Genomic DNA, 21,106 nt, shown 5'->3' on the forward strand with positions numbered 1-21,106 from the left:
AAATTCTTCTGCTAGTTGGGGTTTAGTCCAAATCTGCATCCTTTCCTTCAAGGCTCAGGGGTCCAAGATTATCTTCTGTGTCTGTGTTAATTGGTTTCTCTTTTCTTTGTTGAAGAGGGTCTGTGCAATCCTTCTGCCTTGTCCGCCATCTTGCCCCGCCTCTAATGATTTTTTTTAATGGAAATCTTATTTGACAAGTTTTATCTTTCCTTGTCATTGTCAAGATATACTAGATTATATCCTTATGTGTAGCTACTAAAATGTGACATTATATTTTAAAAAAAGAGTTCAGCTCAAACTCTTTGACACCAAATATTATATATATTTATATATATCCTGGCAAGCACCTTGGAAGACTTATTTTTTACTCCAGTATTAGATATGCTTCTATGGCTTCAATTCTGGTGATATATAAAAGGTATATTTCGATAGACCTGGTGGAATTTTTTTTAACGAAGCAGAAAATTTTCAAGGTCATCACACCCAATCCTTTGTGGTTGAGTTGATGCCTACTCATAGAGACCCTATAGGTTACAGTAGAACTCCCTCATAAGGTTTTCAAAGCTGTAAATCTTTATGGAAATCTTTATGGAGACTCCCACATCTGTCTCCCATGGAGCAGTTGGTGAACAGCCTGGTTCTTAGCCACTGCACCACAAGGTCTGTATTTTACAGGTACCTTCATAAATCAAGGAACTCTGGTGGCACAGCAGGTAATGATCTGCTAACCAAAAGTTCGGTGGTTTGAACCTACCAACTTTGTCCCATGGGACAAAGATGAGACAGTCTGCTCCCATAAAGTCTTATAACATTGGAAACCATTTGGGGGCAGTTCTACTCTATCCTGTAGGCTTACTATGAGTTGAAATTGACTCAATGGCAATGGTTTTCATAAACCAAAAAATGTAGAAAGCATCTCTTTTTAGCATGTAATTTTATAAATGTGTTAAGCGAAAAGTCTGAAAGTATTTATTGATTGTGATTACTATCCACATTCTTTGTTCCCCATGGGTGTCAGTTAGAAAACAGAAAAACCCAGAGGCTAAAAAAAGAAAACTAATCTTTGTTTTATGTCTTCTATAGGCCAAACTCTCTGGTAAGCACCAATTATTTAATTCTACAATGATTATTTAAAAAAAAAAAACAAAACTCACTGCTACCGAGTCGATTCCAACTGATAGCAACCCTTTTTTTTTGGTTTCCTAGGTGGTTAATATTTATGGAATTAGATCTCCCAGTCTTCCTACCATGGAGTGGCTTATGACTTTGAACCAACTTTCTAGTTAGCAGTCAATAGACACTACACCATCAGGGCTCTTTAGGATTCTTTATAGTAGGGTATTATTATTATTCTCACCTCACAGAGTATTAGATAGACTCAGAGAAGTTAAATTATTTGTCCAAGACTACACAGCTACCAACTGGTGATACCTACAGTCATATATTTGTTGGACTTGTATAAAAAGTCAGGTTCTTTATCTTAAGCAGTCCCAGAATATTGGAATTCCTTAACTGTATCAACCTTTGTCTGATAAAGCATTTGCCCTTATCTGCTTTCACATGATAAGTGTCAAGCAGGACCATAAGTTCCTATTACAAAGGATTTTACAGCAAATGTTGTGAGAAAAAATGGTAATGTTATGCCACCTATAAGAACATTGTGAGGTTCATATTACTAATTTGATAGTGAGCAAGATGGAAGTGAGATGGAAGTAAATATTAAGTCTTCCTATGTTTACTTTTTCTTCTATGTATCATATGTCCTAAAAAAATAAAATTAGTACCTAAACATTTCTTGGGAGTTCTGGTGGCATAGTGCCTAAGGCACTTGACTGCTAACCAGAAGGCTGGTAGTTCAAATCCACCAGCCACTTCTCAGAAGGAAGATTGGGCAATCTACTTCCGTAGAGATACTGCCTTGGAAACCCAAGGAGGGGTCACTATGAGTCAGATCTGACTCCATGGCAGTGAGTCTGGTTTGGTTTTTGGAAACATTTCTTAAGAAAACCATGTATGTGCTTTTAGGAGCTTTCTTAAAAGAAACACTATTCTTCATGTAATGGAAAGATATTTGAGCTTTGCAGTCAAATCCTAGGTTTCCCCTTCTACTTCAATTGGAAGAAAAACATTAAGGATTTAGATTATAAAACTATAAACCTTTGTTTTCCTAAACCCAAAAGTAATCACCAAAAATTGCACAGTATAAATGTTATTAGAAGTGACATGATGTATTGCAAATGCCAACTTGGATCTTTTCTGTAGGTTTACCAATTTTCAGCCAAATTAAGCTGATGTTATAAAAGAAGCGTTGCAGATAAAATATGCCCGACAGGATGGTAATAACCAAGGTTCCCCTCTAGAAGCTAATGCTACTCACAATGTCACAGTTCACAAGAGGTGGGTCCATCCTCTTTCTTAATAAAGACTGCCATACCAAAGGTGAATGGCCTTTAAGTAACATGCCAACATCTATAAGTGAATATCCAAGAAGTTGAATAGAGGGTCTGTCACTTCTTTGAGACTTTGAGAAATTTTAGAAGAATGAGAACGTTCAATTAAATCGTCATTTGATGACAAGTAACAGAAGTTGGTCAGTTTTTTTCTTCTGATACAAACCCATTCACCAATAGCAACTGAGTTAGATAACTGTTTTGTTATTGTTTCCTTTTGTTACTGTTGATATTTTCTTTCCAGGGCTACCAATTGTTAGAATTTTGAAATATTGAACTAACAAAAATATATTGTGATTTTTTTTTTTAAAGTGTGAGGAGCAAGGTATGCTTAGTAAGCAGCAATCAAAAGCAATCAGAGCAAAATACTGTTGAATAGGTACGTATACCTTTTCATGGAGAGATTGGTAAACTGAAAAGGGAACAATATTTGGTGAGGATGATATCATAAGTGAAAAAATCATTTTCAATGAAAGTATTCAGAATTCCTTAAAGACTTAGTCTATATAAGTATATACTAATTCATACTACTTTAAATATGCCAGTAAGTTACAATGAAACTCTGTCAAAATGATTACTTTGCTTCAAGGGCACTGTCAAAAAGAGTGGAAAGTTTTTAAAATTATCATTATTGTTGTTTTTACTTAGAAAAACACATGTCCTCTGAATAAAGGTACTCAAACCCATTGGTGTTGGAGTTTTGGGGATAGATATCCAATTCATGAGGAAAACTGTCCTAGAACTAATGGAATTAGATTACCTTTGAATTCTCACCCCAACTTTGAATAGTCACTAATTTCTTTCTTTGCTCTTTTGGTGCTTGCAAAGGGGTTCTCTAAAGCCTAGAACTGATATAATTATTGGCTCGAATTGTTAGAGAAGTAAGCCAGATGGCTATGGGTTTCTAAAGTCCCAGTAGTTTGTGGTAGTTCTTCTAGTTTGCCTATAAGGTTTGGGGATCAGCAATTTGAAAGGGCTACAAACCTGTAAAACAGTATTATTCATGGGGGCAGAATGTTCATCAGCACGACCCTGTACTAAATACATTCATTATAGGCATTTCTATTCTACACAATTTGCCACACAGCACTGGTTTCTGGAGGGGGAAAAAGACAATGGCTTATAACATGTCTTTGAATGCCTAAAAAGAAGAGAGTTCATGCTGAGACTCCCCTGCTTTCTTTTTCAGAAAAACCTTCTCAGTGATGTTAGCTGAGCTCTGCTGAGAGTAAGCAAAGTGGAAAAATCACAAAATTACCTTATATATATATATACATATCTGGGGGCAAAATAGAGAGTGGGAGAAAATAAATGGAAATATGTGACAGCAAGATTGTGTGAAACAGCAAATATACAAGTGGGTAAAGACAGCTGAGGAATAAAGCAGCAAGAATGGAGTCACAATGATAAACTTAAAAGGAATTGCAGAGCAGAAAAACATCATAAATAATCATATTTTCAAATAAGAATAACATATCTGTCTGTGACCTGGATAGGGCATGAGCCTCCCATGATATTTCCTAGCGTTTTGATGCACACACAATGCAATTTTCAGCTCAGACATTTTATTTGTCAATGTAAATAAGCTTTGAGTGTTTAAAATAAGAATCTTAGAAGTGTAGCCATAAATAATGCATATATTATTAAAAATTTGACTTGTAAACTGTTGATTCTAAGACCCCTTAGCGTTCACTGTGAAGACTTAACCACATATAGATAGTACCTTGTGGTAGAAATTGACATACTAAAGAAAGAAATCTCTTTTCCTCAAGATGAATAGGGTTTTCTAAGTACAAGAGAAAAGAGTTATCCTAGACAATTGAATCCAAACTCAGGGAAAGGAGTGATAGAAGGTAGCATTATATCTTTAATTCTAAATCCTAGATATTCTTCTAAATCTAGCTAGTTAAGAGAAATCAAGAGCATAAAATAGCCCTTTTCTTATCTTCAAAGAATGAAGATGAAAGGAAAGGAGAAAATGAAACCTCTTTACTTGTCCTGATCTTTAAAACAGAGCCCCAAGAAAATCTGCTAGTGCTTATGGAAGGAGAGAGACTCAAGTATTTATAGAGGGGGAGGGAGAGGAGGCGGTCTGCGAAGCATAATTAGAAGCAAGTGTCCAAATTTTATTAAATTCCTCCACCAACAAAATACACTTAGGGGTATTTTAAGTTAACCCTGTACTTAAAGACTATGAAAAGCAAGATGATTACATGTTTGTGGAAGAAGAAAGGGCAATTAAGAAAACAAGAACAATTTAAAGTGCCACATAAATAAAGGCGACCAGAAGTTGATTTAAAGTTTTTCTTCTGTAATTTGTCTCCCCTTTGTCGTGGCACGCTCAGAGAAAGTGAATGTAGAAGACTGAGAGGAGGAGGGAGAATGGGGAGGAGGAAGGGAGGAGCAGTGAAGGAACTGCCCTCATACTCCTTCCCCAGCCCCCACCAGCCTTTCTCCTCTTCCCGCGCGCGCCCCCAGCCCTCCAGGCCCCTTCGCCTTCCTCCTCCTCCTTCCCTTCCCCTCTCCCACCCTGCCCTCACGCCCACCCTCGTTTTGGTGACTCCATCAGCTTTTGATTTGGAAGTACGCTGATTGGCTGGAAGCGATTCAACACACGCCGGGCAAGTGCTTTGTCTGAGTTGAAGTGAAGTTGTACAGATTTTAGACTGGAGTCAGCAATCACTGGTGTTTAGTCTGCAGCCAGCAGAGAAAAGGAGAAAGAACCGCTCAGGAAAGACACACTGCAGACTCCTCCTGCACCCTGCAATAGATGGATTCCAGCTACACAAGAGGGAAAATGCGGAGGTGACACTCTTCTGCTTGGAAAGAGGACGAACAGCCAAACAAATGCAAGGATTGGATTCCATGTGGATAATATCTGGAAGTCGAGACACGGTGTGTATAAAACAAAACTTTGCGAGCTGTTAATTTCTGTGCTGTGTTATTAAGAGACTCTTTCAAGTTTCAAGTACCAAATATAGCTAGCTTTAAGTTGCCAAAGGAAGTTGAGAGGATTGCTTTGCTGTTTTAACTTGCTCTGTGAAGAGAATCTCACAAACTGACCAGTATACCAAATGAATACTAAAATGCACTTTATATTTGCTTTTGCACTGTTGACGGTATCTTTCAACCACGATGTACTGGGCAAGAATTTGAAATACAGGATTTATGAGGAACAGAGGGTCGGATCAGTAATTGCAAGACTATCAGAGGATGTGGCTGATGTTTTATTTAAGCTACCTAATCCTTCTACTGTTCGTTTTCGAGCCATGCAAAGGGGAAATTTTCCTCTACTCATAGTCAATGAAGATAATGGGGAAATCAGCATAGGAGCTAAAATTGACCGGGAGCAACTATGTCAGAAAAACTTGAACTGTTCCATAGAGTTCGATGTGATCACTTTACCCACCGAGCATCTGCAGCTTTTCCATATTGAAGTTGAAGTGCTGGATATTAATGACAATTCTCCCCAGTTTTCAAGATCTCTCATACCTATTGAGATATCTGAGAGTGCAGCAGTTGGGACTCGTATCCCTCTGGATAGTGCATTTGATCCAGATGTTGGGGAAAATTCCCTCCACACGTACTCCCTCTCTCCCAATGATTTTTTTAATATCGAGGTACGGACCAGGACTGATGGAGCCAAGTATGCAGAACTCATAGTGGTCAGAGAGCTGGATCGGGAGCTAAAGTCAAGCTATGAGCTTCAGCTCACTGCCTCAGACATGGGGGTGCCTCAGAGGTCTGGCTCATCCATACTAAAAATAAGCATTTCAGACTCCAATGACAACAGCCCTGCTTTTGAGCAGCAGTCTTATATAATACAACTCCTAGAAAACTCCCCTGTTGGCACTCTGCTCCTCGATCTGAATGCCACTGATCCAGATGAGGGCGCTAATGGGAAAATCGTATATTCTTTCAGCAGTCATGTGTCTCCCAGAATTATAGAGACTTTTAAAATTGATTCAGAAAGAGGACATTTGACTCTTTTCAAGCAAGTGGATTATGAAATCACCAAATCTTATGAAATTGATGTTCAGGCTCAAGATTTGGGTCCAAATTCAATCCCAGCTCATTGCAAAATTATAATTAAGGTTGTGGATGTTAATGACAATAAGCCTGAAATTAACATAAACTTGATGTCTCCTGGTAAAGAAGAAATATCTTACATTTTTGAAGGGGATCCTATTGACACGTTTGTTGCTTTGGTCAGGGTTCAGGACAAAGATTCTGGGCTGAATGGAGAAATAGTTTGTAAGCTTCATGGACATGGCCACTTTAAACTTCAGAAGACTTATGAAAATAATTATTTAATCTTGACGAATGCTACACTGGATAGAGAAAAGAGATCTGAATACAGTTTGACTGTAATAGCTGAAGACAAGGGGACACCAAGTCTCTCTACAGTAAAACATTTTACTGTTCAAATCAATGATATAAATGACAATCCACCTCACTTCCAAAGAAGTCGATATGAATTTGTAATCTCAGAGAATAACTCTCCTGGGGCATATATCACTACTGTTACAGCCACAGATCCTGACCTAGGAGAAAATGGGCATGTAACGTATACCATTTTGGAGAGTTTCATCCTGGGAAGTTCTATAACTACATATGTAACCATTGATCCATCTAATGGCGCCATCTATGCCCTCAGAATCTTTGATCATGAAGAAGTGAGTCAAATCACTTTTGTGGTTGAAGCAAGAGATGGAGGGAGTCCAAAACAACTTGTAAGCAATACCACAGTTGTGCTCACGATCATTGATGAAAATGACAACGTCCCTGTGGTTATAGGGCCTGCACTGCGCAATAATACTGCTGAAATCTCCATCCCCAAAGGGGCTGAAAGTGGCTTTCATGTCACAAGAATAAGGGCAATTGATAGAGACTCGGGTGTCAATGCTGAACTCAGTTGCTCCATAGTTGCAGGTAATGAGGAGAATATCTTCGTAATTGATCCACGGTCATGTGACATCCATACCAACGTGAGCATGGACTCTGTTCCCTACACAGAATGGGAACTCTTGATTATCATCCAGGACAAAGGCAATCCTCAACTGCACGCCAAAGTCCTGCTGAAGTGCGTGATCTTTGAATATGCAGAATCTGTGACAAGTACAGCAATGACTTCAGTAAGCCAGGGATCTTTGGATGTCTCCATGATTATAATTATTTCCTTAGGCGCAATCTGTGCAGTATTGTTGGTTATTATGGTGCTGTTTGCAACCAGGTGTAACCGAGAAAAGAAGGACACTAGATCCTACAACTGCAGGGTAGCAGAATCAACATATCAGCACCACCCAAAAAGGCCATCCAGACAGATTCACAAAGGTGACATTACATTGGTGCCTACAGTAAATGGAACACTGCCTATTAGATCTCATCACAGATCGTCTCCATCCTCATCTCCTACCCTAGAAAGAGGGCAGATGGGCAGCCGACAGAGTCACAACAGCCACCAGTCACTCAATAGTTTGGTGACAATCTCATCAAACCATGTGCCAGAGAATTTCTCGTTAGAGCTCACCCACGCCACTCCGGCTGTTGAGGTAAGATCATAAACTGCAGCAGCTCACAGGCAAAGTCAGATGTTTTTCTTAAGTATTTCCATAAACAGGTAACCATATGAAGAATATGTAACATTAAATACAAGCAAGCTAAATTGTGTACATGTATCATAGCCTACAGTTTTCAGTTTTTCTTAAATCATTCACTTGCCTGTAAAATGTGTTATAGAAAACGTTAATTTGAGAGTTGAAAGGAAGTATCTAATTAGCATGCCCTTACTTCCCAGGTTAAGAGACTTGAAGTCAAAAAGCAAATAGATTGGCTTTATTCTCATAGTTCCAATCTCCACTGGAAGATTCTTTTTTTAAAAAAGGCCTCTAGCATCCCATCTTAATGCCTGTAACATATGTTCAATTTTTGAAAAATTTCTGATATTATTTTAACTACATGTGATGGAATGTTTATTAGACAGCCTTTTCCAGGCATTAGTATAATTGATCACTTTAAGGTGATTTATAAAATAAAGACAATCAATCAGTTATTTAAAGAGAGTATTCTTTCCAAAAGAAAGAGTCAGTTGTATTAGATCATCCAAATCTTTCTGATTTCACTCTCTCTTGTTTTGTTAATATCTAGCTAATTATTAGGCATTCTAAAGCTTTTGTCCTCACGGGGGCGGGGGGTGGGTAACTCTCAGTTTATATTGGTGGCAGGCTTTACTGTCTTCACAGCTAAGCATATGCAGATCCTTAACACTGAGATAACTTATTCAATAACTAAGGACAACACAACAAGTAAATGTTTCTCTTTGCTTAAAGCTTTTGAGTATTTGGAGGTTTATTTCCAGAAATCAGTACTGTGCCTTTGGTTTCCAGCAGGTCTCCCAGCTTCTTTCAATGCTTCACCAGGGGCAGTATCAGCCAAGGCCAAGTTTTCGAGGAAACAAATATTCCAGGAGCTATAGGTATGAATTATCCTCATGCTAACTATTAACTCTCAAATAACATTAATGTTGAAAGGGAAAAACTATACTTTACCTGATTTATCTTTCTAGGTATGCCCTTCAAGACATGGACAAATTTAGCTTGAAAGACAGTGGTCGTGGTGACAGTGAAGCAGGAGACAGTGATTATGATTTGGGGCGAGACTCTCCAATAGACAGGCTGCTGGGGGAAGGATTTAGTGACCTGTTCCTTACAGATGGAAGAATTCCAGCAGGTAAGAGCATAGTGATACATGTATTTTTATTTTCAGATCTGCACCAGTAGAGTGAAACATTTATTATTATATTTATTTTTTATTTGTCATTTGCTCAATGTCTTTGTAATCTGCACACTATTATAAACAAACATAAACTGACACATTTGAAAATTATTTTCTTCGAGTTCATATTAAGCAATAGTTGAAGAGTAACATGAGAGCTCAATAGGACAAGGACAAATGGATGGAGAAAGGAGAATAGAACACCAAACCACTTCCCTGCCCTTTCTATCCTGTTGACTACTTCCATAGAACACTGAGCAACTCTAAAATTACTGGTTAGTGGTTTTTACTCAACCACCTGTTTTGGTGCATGGTGGTGAAATGGACTATAATTTTGAGGACACGTTTCCCGTGATGGAAACCAACTCACAGAATCAGAGATTAAAATACACTAGACATGGTGTACTTTAAGCACCAAAAATAGAAACAAGAATGCAGCTTTGTAGGTGGTAAACATAGAATATGCTTTTTCACCTTTCATTTTAGGTCTTTACTATAGTGGAAAAGGAACAGGGGTCCAGCAGGGGAATTTATGAAGTACACAGCTATGTGGAAGAGATTGTATTAAATTATGAGCTATACTTTCCTTAAGAGTCCTTCCTCTCTGTGCAGTAGAAACTCTCTGAATCCATTGAATGAATATTGAATGCTTCATTATAGTAACCTACTTACTAAAGAACTATAGTATAAAATTGATCATTAAGAACATGTGTTACCTTGCCTATTTAAATTTCTAAATTCCACTGAATACAGATCAAATGAACACCATTTGATAAACGAAAGAAAGGTGGAAGAACATTGTATTACTGCCTGAGTTGACCAGAATCCTTGTTTTCTAAATATAAGCAAAGAAGTAAGAGTTCAGGAAACAGACATGAGAGAGGTTCTAAGGCAAAGGAAATTCAAGAGAAATCAGGAAATCAAAACTCTAGCTCTTGTAAGTAGTAGATGTAGTGGAGGCAATAGAAACAGCAGTCTTAATTTTTAGTAGTAGACAGCAGTAGTTATCATCTATGAATTCCGAGTAGTAACTCTGGGGCTGGGCCCGTGCTGAGTTCTATATCTGCATTGTCTCAGTATTTTTGACACATGACACTTTGTTTGTCGTAGAACTAAGTAAGATTTGAAACAATCCACATACTCTTAAACACTGGTCTATCAAGAGTACTATGAAGAGACTTTTGTTTTTTACAATAAATTGAGTGAAATACCTATTTTTATATTCTAAAGACTTATAATCCTTCTGCAACTATTAAATATTGTTCATTTAATCATTACAGTAATAGATAATGCATCTCAGGCAAGAAAAACCTATAGGAAGGACCTGTATTGGTGGTAAGGGCTGAAACGTACATTAGAGCCTATGTTTGAACATTTATGTGTGTTCTTTTTCTTTTTTAAAAATTCTTCGATACAATTGAAGAGAAGTATCCAAAAATCCAATGAAATAGATGTGTGCTCAGTCAATTTATTCAAAGAGATTCAGTCGTATTGCTCATACCTGTATATGGAGGAGCTGGCTGCATTTCTTTGATTCTATGATACTCAAGAAAACCTCATTTTGAATACTGATTTCTCATTTTGAATAATCTAATTTCCTAAATTATATTATTTTATAGGAGCTCTGATAGCGTAGTGCCTAAGGCACTTGACTGCTAACCAGAAGGCTGGCAGTTCAAACCCACCAGCCACTCCTCGGAAGGAAGATGGGGCAATCTACTTCTGTAGTGATACTGCCTCGGAAACCCAAGGAGGGGTTGCTATGAGTCGGGTCTGACTCGACGGCACAAAACAATAACAGCAACATATTATTTTATAAAATAGAAAAGCAAAATAATCAGAATATTTTTTGTCTCATGCTGCCCTTTCTCCTTGAATATGATGGAAATATTGTATTAAATAAGGAATTTTTAAATTTTAAAAAGTCCATTCATTGATATTTTAATTCATTAAACATACTTGAATACAGAATAACTGTCCCAAATTAGATAACTTTGCCATTTATAAGACTAACTGATGCCTGCAATCCTTTTTAATTCTGATCTTACATAATCCTAATAGCTAATCATGAAGCTATATTTTTTTAATATTGAGCATCTTATTTTACTCTTTCCTATATCTTAAAAGTTGTTATCGTCAGATGTTCATAGCAGAAGAATTATCTAGCAGCTTATATGGGAAACAGTGTTAAGAATAAAGGCACTAGGGAAATAAAAGTAACCCCATAATCCAACTTGCTGCCATTGAGTCAATTCCCACTCTGACCATATAGGACAGAGAAGAGTTGCTCCATAGAGTTTTCAAAGCCATAAGTCTTTACAGAAGCAGACTGCCACATTTTTTTCTCAAGGACTGGCTGGTGGGCTCAAGCTACTGACATTGCTGTTGGCAGCCGGGTGCTTTAACCACTGTATGTTCAGGGCTCCTAAACAATAGGTTGTTGTTGTTGTTGTTGTTATGTGCCGTCAAGTCAGACCCAACTCATAGCAACCCCTCCTTGGGTTTCTGAGGCAGTATCACTATGGAAGTAGATTGCCCCATCTTCCTTCCGAGGAGTGACTGGTGGGTTTGAACCACTAGCCTTCTAGTTAGCAGTCAAGTGCCTTTAGGCACTATGCTACCAGAGGTAAAAGTAGGTAAATTCTAGACAAAAATTAATGAGGCTTATTTTGCAAGTGACTTTATATTCTTTCCAAGTTACATCTATTTTCACAGAAGTTCAAGTCTACCCTTTTAATTATGATTAATAACACAACTTAACACAGAGAGAATCCTTTTAAAAACAAACTTTTGCCATAAGTTTCATTAAAGTACAGCATATGGTATTGTGTTAGATACAGATATCTTTGTTGTTGTTGTTGTTTTGCTGTCGAGTCAGACCTGACTCATAGAGACCCCTCCTTGGGTGTCCGAGGCAGTATTACTACAGAAGTAGATTTCCCCATCTTCCTTCCGAGGAGTGGCTAGTGGGTTTGAACCGTCAGCCTTCTGTTTAGCAGTCAAGTGCCTTGGCACTACGCTACCAGAGCTCCTCAGATATCTGTAAGCCTCACTATATACCTCCCTGTAGGACTATCCTGGAGGCATAGTTGCTGTTATGTGCCATTGAGTCAATTCTGCCTCATAGTAACCCTGTGTACGACAGAATGAAACACTGCCCTGGCCTGTGTCACCCTCACAGTGCTTGTTATGCTTGAGCCCATCAGTGCAGTCACTGTGTCAGTCCATCTCATTGAGGGTCTTTCCTTTTTCCCTGACCCTCTACTTTACCAAGCACTGATATCCTTCTCCAGGGAATAGTCTCTTCTTTCATGACCAAACTAGGTGAGACAAAGTCTGGCCACCATTCATCTGTCAGTTTGTCACTGCAATGGCTTGAGTGTTGCTGTGAGGCTGGAGGCTATTCCACGGGTGTTTCAAATACCAGCAGTGTTACCCATGGTAGACAGATTTTAGTGGAGTTTCCAGACTAAGACAGAATGGGAAGAATAAATGGACCATCCATTTCTGAAATAATTGGCCACTGAAATTCTTATGAATAACACTGACACTGTCTGATATATCCCGACTTCATAGAGCATCAGTAAATCACCAGTGATCCGTAAGATATTTTAAGCTTTATTTAGAAGCAGTGTAATGGATAAGGCATTTGGCTGCTAACCAGGTCAGCAGTTCAAACCCACCAGATGCTCTGGGGAAGGAAGATGGGCCAATCTACTTATGTAAATATTTACAGCCTCAGAAACCCAATAGGGGTCTCTATGAGTCAATATGGACTTTATGGCAGTAACTTCCTTTTTTTTTTCAGTTTATTTGTCTGACAGACTGAAATGTGCATATTGAACATCTGTACAGAGATAACCACAATTTGTTGAACTGATTCTCATTCATGGTCATCCCATTTATGTCAGAGTAGAGATTTGCTCCATAGGGTTTTCAAAGGCTAATATCTTCAAATAAATAACCAGTCTTTTATTTTACAATGTTTTAGTTGTCCCAAGGTGTCTCTTTGTGAACTTGTACCTCTGACCTTTCAGTTAGCAGCCATCACTTAATTCTGCACCACCTAGGGACTTGCAGCCTTTACTTATGAACATTTTGAAGAGTCTTACTTTTATTCATATTGTAAGTTATTATTCAGCTTAGCAATATATGCAGGCACATTGAGATGTAAAACTTGTGCTCTGTAAATGTGTATTCCTAGGAAATATCTCAAGTGGGAAGAAAATACAAGTCCACATGAATGTTGTTAACAGAAATCAGCACAGTTTTCTAAAGCCTGTTATGTTTTATAAATGACTTATTCCTACTGATTTTTTGCATTAGACTGTGACCAAATATAGATTTTATTATGTTCTATTGCCTGCCAATGGGGTCATTTCTGGTCATCGATTCTATTAATTCCCACACAAATATGCTACATTCTGAACAGTAAAATCAGTGTTCATTTTTGTCTGTTTTGTCAACATATTTCCTTTGTTACTCATTCAACTTTGAATTACAATACTACACATATGCCAGAAAAATCTTTATTTTCAATATTTTAGTTGTTCCAAGGTGATTTGTAAAAGCTGTTTGTATTGTTTATTGTGATACTGCTTCTCCTTGATTGAGTCCATTCTACTTTTTATTGATCTGTCATCTATTACTACTTACTTCAAACATTCTTTTTCAACTCTTTGACCTCTCAGTTCTCACTGTAGTTTCCTAGCTCCATTCTTTCTCCTGTGAATAGCTTACTGCATCACCATATACTGATGTTTCTCTACTTCTCTTCCCTAGTTCAGATCTTTCTTTCATACGTCTACCTGAGCAACATTTTCAAAACATTTTAATTTACATTTTTAAGCACAAAAATCTCTTAAGTGTCCATTGTTACTTAGCAACACCAAATAAAACTACTTTTCATCACAAAGGCCAATGAAACCCACTCTTAGCTTATTAACTCTCCACCTGGCATTTTTGTACCTTTCCCAGTAAGCAGAGACCTCTATTCACATAATCACCAATCCTTTGCTCTTGCTTCCCTTCTTCCTGTAAAACTGGTGTCTTTTCACTTCATCTGTGTAAATGCTTTTCACCTCTCAAGTTTGCTCAAGTTGCTCCTTCTTTGAATACTTCAGCCTTTACCACCACTCCTTATTCTTTTCTTAAAAAATGCCCTCAGCATCATATGCTTTTACACTTTAGCTGGCCACTAGTGAACTCATTTGCTACACTTTTCTCTGAACTACATCTTAAGTCATTTAAGGACTTGGGACCATCATGGGACTTTACATTTGGTAGGCTCTTAATAGGTTATTGAGGAGCTCTGGTGGTATAGTGCCTAAGGTACTTGACTGCTAACCAGAAAGCTGACAGTTCAAACCCACCATCCATTCCACAGAAGGAAGGTTGCACAATCTACTTCCCTAGTGATACCACCTCAGAAACCCAAGGAGGGGTCACTATGGGTCGGGTTCGACTGAACAGCACATAACAAACAACAACAGGTTATTGTTCCATTGCCCCAATGAGTAATGGCTCGATAGAATCTATACCCATTTCATCAAGTCAGTTCCTAGTCATGGCAACCCTGTGTGTTGCATAGAACTGATCCATAAGATTTTCTTAGCTATAATCTTTATGGAAGCAAGTTACTAGGCCTTTCTTCCATGGCACCATTCGGTGGGTTTGAATCACCAATCTCTAAGTTTGCAATCTGGTGCAAGAAAGCTAAGCATTTATTTTTTTCTCCATATCATTGATGCTCTGCTTCCTGACTTACCTATGAAGTGACAAAATTTATAGCCATATTGTGGCAAAGAAGCGTCCATTTCATCCCCCATATCCCATCCTAGAGAAACCTTAACCATCTGCCAGAGCTTTCAAAGAAACTACAGAAATATTAGCCTCTTCCACCACTTGCCAATGGACCCGATCCCTGAGAGATTAGATGGAACCTTTGCAGAACTGAATTATGTATACACTGAAACTGTTTTGAAATAGTTAAGTGTCCAGGAACAAGGTTGAAAAAATATCAATGCAATTGAGTGAAATGTCTTCCTCTACCACTATTCTTCCTTAGTATCAGTTCATTACCTTTACTATCCTTTTTGTCTTTCCTTTCTTCATCAGTTTTTCATATTTTATTCTTTTTAATTTTAAAATGATCATTTTATCATTAATGACCTAGTTCTTTACTGTGATGAGATTCTAAAGAAATATTTTGTTAATAAATTCCTATGACTAAACCCACCAGCCACTCCTTGGAAGGAAGATGGCTATCTACTTCCATAGTGTTACTGCCTCAGAAATCCAAGGAGGGGTCGCTATGAGTCGGGTCTGACTCAATGGCACATAACAACAACAACAACATGACTAAAATTATAGTTTTGAGCATGGACTGTCATTTAATTCACATAAACTGTATTGTTGACTCTATGTTTGTTTTATTTAGGTCTCTGGACAATTTGATCATGCTTAAGATTATTAGAACTCTGTGTACTTTTTCCCTTTCTTCACGATCATTAAACATTAAAACAAAACAAAGTTAATAATATAATCCATCAAACAAGAAAGTTCTTCACAAACCTGAAACCACAGAATTGAAAACCAGGAGGAAAAAAAAAAATAAAAAATTAATGTTGTCATCAGGTCTATTCCCTCCTTCTGACAGGATGTGAGTAAGCCAGTAGAGACAGGACTCTTTTCCATTTTCAGAGACCCAGGAAACTAGCAAAAGCAAAAAAAAAAAAAAAAACCAAACAATTATTGTGCCTATTTATTTAATCTTTCTTCACAGCAGTATTACACAGATCCCTTTCTTGTAACCTGTAGTGATTTCCACGTCATTGGTGTTCACACTCATCTTTACGTTTCCCATCTAATTCTTTCACATTTCTAGTCTTCCTGGAAATGTTTTTTTTTTTTTAAATTCACAATACTTGCTTTCCTTTTTGTTCCTCAAATTATCCTCTTCTATGTAAGAATTGGGAGCTCTGGTAGCATAGTGGCTAAGTCACTTGCCTGCTAACCAGACGGCTGGCGGTTCAAACCCACCAGCCACTCCTCGGAAGGAAGGTTGGGCAATCCTACTTCCGTAGTGATACTGCCTCGGAAACCCAAGGAGGGGTCGCTATGAGTCGGGGCCGACTTGACGGCACATAACAACAACAACAACATGTTAAGAATTGGGGAGCTCTGGTGACGTAGTGCCGAAAGCATTTGACTGCTAACCAGAAGGCTGGAGGTTCAAACCCACCAGCCATTCCTTGAAAGGAAGATTGGGCAATCTACTTCCCTAGAGATACTGCCTTGGAAACTTAAGAAGGGATCACTATGACTCAGGATCGACTCTAAGACAGTGAGTTTGGATTTTATGTTAAGAATTGAGGTCCAGTACTGATGATATAAAAGAATGTAATTATTTTTAAAAGTCAAGGCAGAAAAGGCAATGTCTTCTGTACTTTTAAACAACAACTATTCATTTTTCTGAATGTCAACATTAATTTCTCACTTCTCATTCAGAAAATATATAGTGAATGCCTGTTGTATGCACACAGTTACCAAGTCCTGGGAATACAGCAATAAACACATTACACTACTTGCTTCTTCTCACAAAGATATTACATTTTCCAAGGGTCATTCATTTAGGCAATAATTTGAATGGAAGATAAATCTTTCATAACTAGCCAGATGTACAGAATTAGCTCTAAAATTATGTGTGTCGCAATTATCAATCCAGTTTGCTTTCAAATCTAGAAGAATCACTTTGCATTTTTTTTGCATTCTGAGGTTAGTTTTAAAATGAAATCATGATACTGAACATCCTTAGTTCTCACTGAAGGAGATGGATGATTTGTGGAATACACATCTTTGCATGTTGTGGTTATTATATAGGTCAAATTTACAGAGTTTTCTCTGTTTTTCTCATATTGTCTATTATTTTCTATCAATGAATGTGGCCACTCACATTCCAAAAAGTCACTATAAAATTTGGAAAAACTAGGCAATGAATTTTTCATATTCTTTATCTTTTGATGACATTTTCATATATTTGAATATAAATGTATTTCAAATTTTAAGATGTATTACAGACTTCTTAAAAGGGTAACTGCAGATGCCTGGTAGTTGAGGATTCTTTTCTCTGGATTTTAAATCTAAACTCAAAACTCAACTGCCGTCAGGTTGGATCCGACTCATAGCGACCCCTCCTTGGGTTCCTGAGACAGTATCAATACGGAAGTAGATTGCCCAGTCTTCCTTCTGAGGAGTGGCCGGTGGGTTTGAACCACCAGTCTTCTGGTTAGCAGTCACATGCCTTAGGCACTATGCCACCAGAGCTCCCAAATTTTAAATAGTGAGTCAGTAAATAATAATACCTTTAAGAGCTATTAATAAATATAATTAACTGATAGCTTATTGTGGTTTCAATGCCTGCATTAAAATAAAGTAGGTGCGATAGACTTAAATATTGGGAAAGTTTCTTAATTATGAGTTTCACCTTTTAGCTCAATTTTTCAGAATTTGTATTCAGCATTTACTTCATCACCCATACCCTAGTTATATCTCTTTATTTTCAGGTGTAAGTTATCAATCTACTTCCTCATTACTTGAGTAGCAATTATGAAGAGTAGGTGAGTTGATAATAGCTTTCTTCATTTGATAAACAAGGGATAAGAAAAAAAAAAAAAAGATCATTAGAAATGACTTATGGAGGTCCGTAAAGTTGGTAACCAAATTACCTCAAATTGTAGCCTAACGTGTATAGTAATGGATAATGGATTAGCACCATGATAGTATTTTAAAACTGCCTCAATCTTTCTTTTAAGGAAAAAAAAAATGCATTTTTTCTTTATTGTGAGTCATGCTAAGTGTAATAATGAGCCCCCATTGTTTTCCTCGAGTGCAGCTATGAGGCTTTGTACGGAGGAATGCAGAGTCCTGGGACACTCTGACCAGTGCTGGATGCCACCTCTGCCCTCACCATCCTCTGATTATAGGAGTAATATGTTCATTCCAGGGGAGGAATTTCCAACACAACCTCAGCAGCAGCATCCACATCAGAGTCTTGAGGATGATACTCAGCCTACAGATTCTGTAGAGAAGAAGAAGAGTTTTTCTACCTTTGGGAAGGACTCCCCAAATGATGAGGACACTGGAGATACCAGTACATCTTCTCTGCTCTCGGAAATGAGCACAGTGTTCCAGCGCCTCTTACCCTCTTCCCTGGACAACTACTCTGAGTGCAGTGAGGTGGACCGGACCAACTCACTGGAACGCCGGAAGGGGCCCTTGCCAGCTAAAACTGTGGGTTACCCACAAGGGGTGGCTGCCTGGGCAGCCAGTACACATTTTCAAAATCCAGCCAACAACTCTGGGCTCCCACTTGGAACTCACTCCAGTGTGCAGCCTTCTTCAAAATGGCTGCCAGCCATGGAGGAGATTCCTGAAAACTATGAGGAAGATGATTTTGACAATGTGCTCAACCACCTCAATGATGGGAAGCACGAACTTATGGATGCCAGTGAGCTGGTGGCAGAGATTAACAAACTGCTGCAGGATGTCCGCCAGAGCTAGAAGATTTTAGCGAAGTATTTTTGTTTCCATATGTATGGAAATAGGAAACAGAAAAACCTTGAAAGAACTGGCATTGCCAAATAGTTGCATTTATCATAAATGTGTCTGTGTATATTGAATATTAAATACTGTATTTTCATATGTACACAATGCAAGTGTGATTATTTTAATCTGTATTTTAAAAATACATTTGTACCTTATATTTATGTGTAATTTAACAGACAAATTTTATTTTTTTACTCTCATGACAAACATGTCTTTCCTAATCATGTAGAAAGTAGTCACTGTTTAAATCTTATATGCTATTCAACCACAAAGTATAAAGGCATTGCTTAGGTTAGTTGTGTTGCGGAAGTAACTATTATTCTGTAGGATCAATCCCACTAAATCATTATACAATTCTTAGTTCCAGTAAGTGATCTAACTTTTAAAAAAAATACTTAAAAAAAAAATTAAGCTTCATAATTTAAACTACTTTTAAAATTGTTTATTATTGTTTTCTGTTAGCTCTGATAGTTCTACTCTTACAGGCAAAATTGACATATGGCATGAAATTTTACTTCAGAATTGGGAGGTACCTTGAAGGATATTTCTTAGATTAATTTTTAAAGAATATTTTTCACAGACAATGATGAGAATGGGACTTGAGTCGATGTTTCCTGACTCCCAGTTCCCTACTATTCCAGGGCATTAAACTGGCCTATTCTCGAGAATATGTTTCCTAATGTATTCTTTTATATTTATAATCAATGTAAACAATAACTTTATTCCATCTTTGTAATATGAGAGGTGCTTAAAGAAAATGGAATCTGTCTTTTAACCCTTTCATGATGGTTGGGGTATATGGTTGCCCACCAATATTTTCTGCTTCTCACATTTCTTAGGAAGTTGCTTTCCCACAGTACATCCATCCATTAGGTGGAGGCTGGCATAGCGCTTTGAAACCAAACAAATGGACGTGTGCTGAAAATTACTGTTTTTACAGGTCATTGTATGAGGTGTCTGAGTTTTTGGTTAGAAATATTGAAGTTTTGAAAATTCTTATTTGGTGCACATATGTATCTGTTGACTCTGGGGACACTCTGGGAGTAAAATTTATGGGACAATGTGCATCCCTTGGGACTGTAAAGGAGCTCTGGTGGTGTAGTGCCTAAGGCATTTGACTGCTAACCAGAAGGCTGGCGGTTCAAATCCACCAGCCACTCCTCAGAAGGAAGGTTGAGCAATCTACTTTCGTAGTGATACTGCCTCAGAAACCGAAGAAGGAGTTGCTATGCGTTGGATCTCACTTGATGGCAGTGGATTTTTTGCTTTGTGACTGTAAGGATAGGTTTGTGGGATGAGGAAAGGAAAGGAAAAAAAAAAATCCATACTGTCTACCTAAAACTCAGACACACTCAATGACTAAGCATAGCACCATTAATGAAAACGTGGTATAAACACAAAATCAAAGAAGAAAATAACTGAGTCATGAAAGGTTTAAATGGACAATGGTATATGCTAGTAGTGTAAAGTATTCATGATTATGTCATGTCCCTCCTAAGTTACTAAATATAATTGGTTTTATCTGAATCTATTTTATCTCCTCTCACAATACTTAAACATTTTTGTCTTTTTTTGCTTTTATTATCCACTTTCAGCTTTTGTCTCAAGTGCATGATCACATACCTTTTATTTTTAGTATAAGAACATTTATAAAAGCATATTTTTATTGCAATTCTGTTTTATTTTTGTCTTGTGATAAATGACGAATTATTTATTGTGCTGTTATCTCTCTGTGTGGAATGCCTTGCTAAGGGAGTTCATTATTATAACTGTTATCATTTATGACCAAGCTTCTATTATTGCTGTTTCTAGAATACACTCTCTTGAATGTATTCTCCAGAAAATTTAACTGTCAATAAAAATAAAAGAAAAAATAAAGCTAAAGAATTGCCAATAGTTCAAACTCTTGTTCCTACATATGTGTTCAAAAGCCCTATAATCATGGGTAAGTGATCCAGTTTTGAGTCTCAAATGATATAGAGAAAGCATTCAGTAGGCTTGTCAAAAAGAAAAATACAATGGAAAAAAAAAAGGTGCAATTTCAAACCATTAAAAGGTATGAAAGCAGTTGATCATATTCCACCCACAATAAGAAAAAGAAAAGAAAAGAATAATAGAAGAGCAAAAATAAATACATAATTTTCCAATACAAAAATACCAGTATACTTCTTCAGAACCTTTTACATTTAGTTTGTGGTTAAAGAAGAATATATGTCCTTAAAATGTTTCTAAGAGGTGGAATTATTATTCTCTTTGGCTTACTAACGGGGAATTAA

The 21,106-nt window shown here is 37.4% G+C and overlaps 1 protein-coding gene across 1 annotated transcript; it reads left to right on the plus strand.

The window, feature by feature from the left end:
* The first annotated feature begins 5,521 nt into the window (after positions 1–5,521).
* PCDH18 (protocadherin 18) lies at positions 5,522–18,785 on the plus strand. The gene is made up of 4 exons (XM_007941218.2): positions 5,522–8,002; positions 8,837–8,925; positions 9,016–9,179; positions 18,118–18,785. Exons 1-4 carry the CDS (start codon positions 5,525–5,527, stop codon positions 18,783–18,785), a joined length of 3,399 nt encoding a protein of 1,132 aa, XP_007939409.1. The 5' UTR covers positions 5,522–5,524.
* The last annotated feature ends 2,321 nt before the right edge of the window (positions 18,786–21,106 follow it).

Source organism: Orycteropus afer, unplaced genomic scaffold, assembly GCF_000298275.1.
Source record: "Orycteropus afer afer isolate SDZICR_OR568_19922 unplaced genomic scaffold, OryAfe1.0 scaffold00076, whole genome shotgun sequence".
NCBI lineage: Eukaryota > Metazoa > Chordata > Mammalia > Tubulidentata > Orycteropodidae > Orycteropus > Orycteropus afer.

Bases quoted from the DNA above. Each gene is read 5' to 3' on its own strand.
- PCDH18 (XM_007941218.2), top strand. From the start codon at position 5,525: ATGAATACTAAAATGCACTTTATATTTGCTTTTGCACTGTTGACGGTA. The intron at 8,003-8,836 runs GTAAGATCATAA...TTTGGTTTCCAG, and splicing joins ACGCCACTCCGGCTGTTGAG to CAGGTCTCCCAGCTTCTTTC. The intron at 8,926-9,015 runs GTATGAATTATC...TTATCTTTCTAG, and splicing joins AAATATTCCAGGAGCTATAG to GTATGCCCTTCAAGACATGG.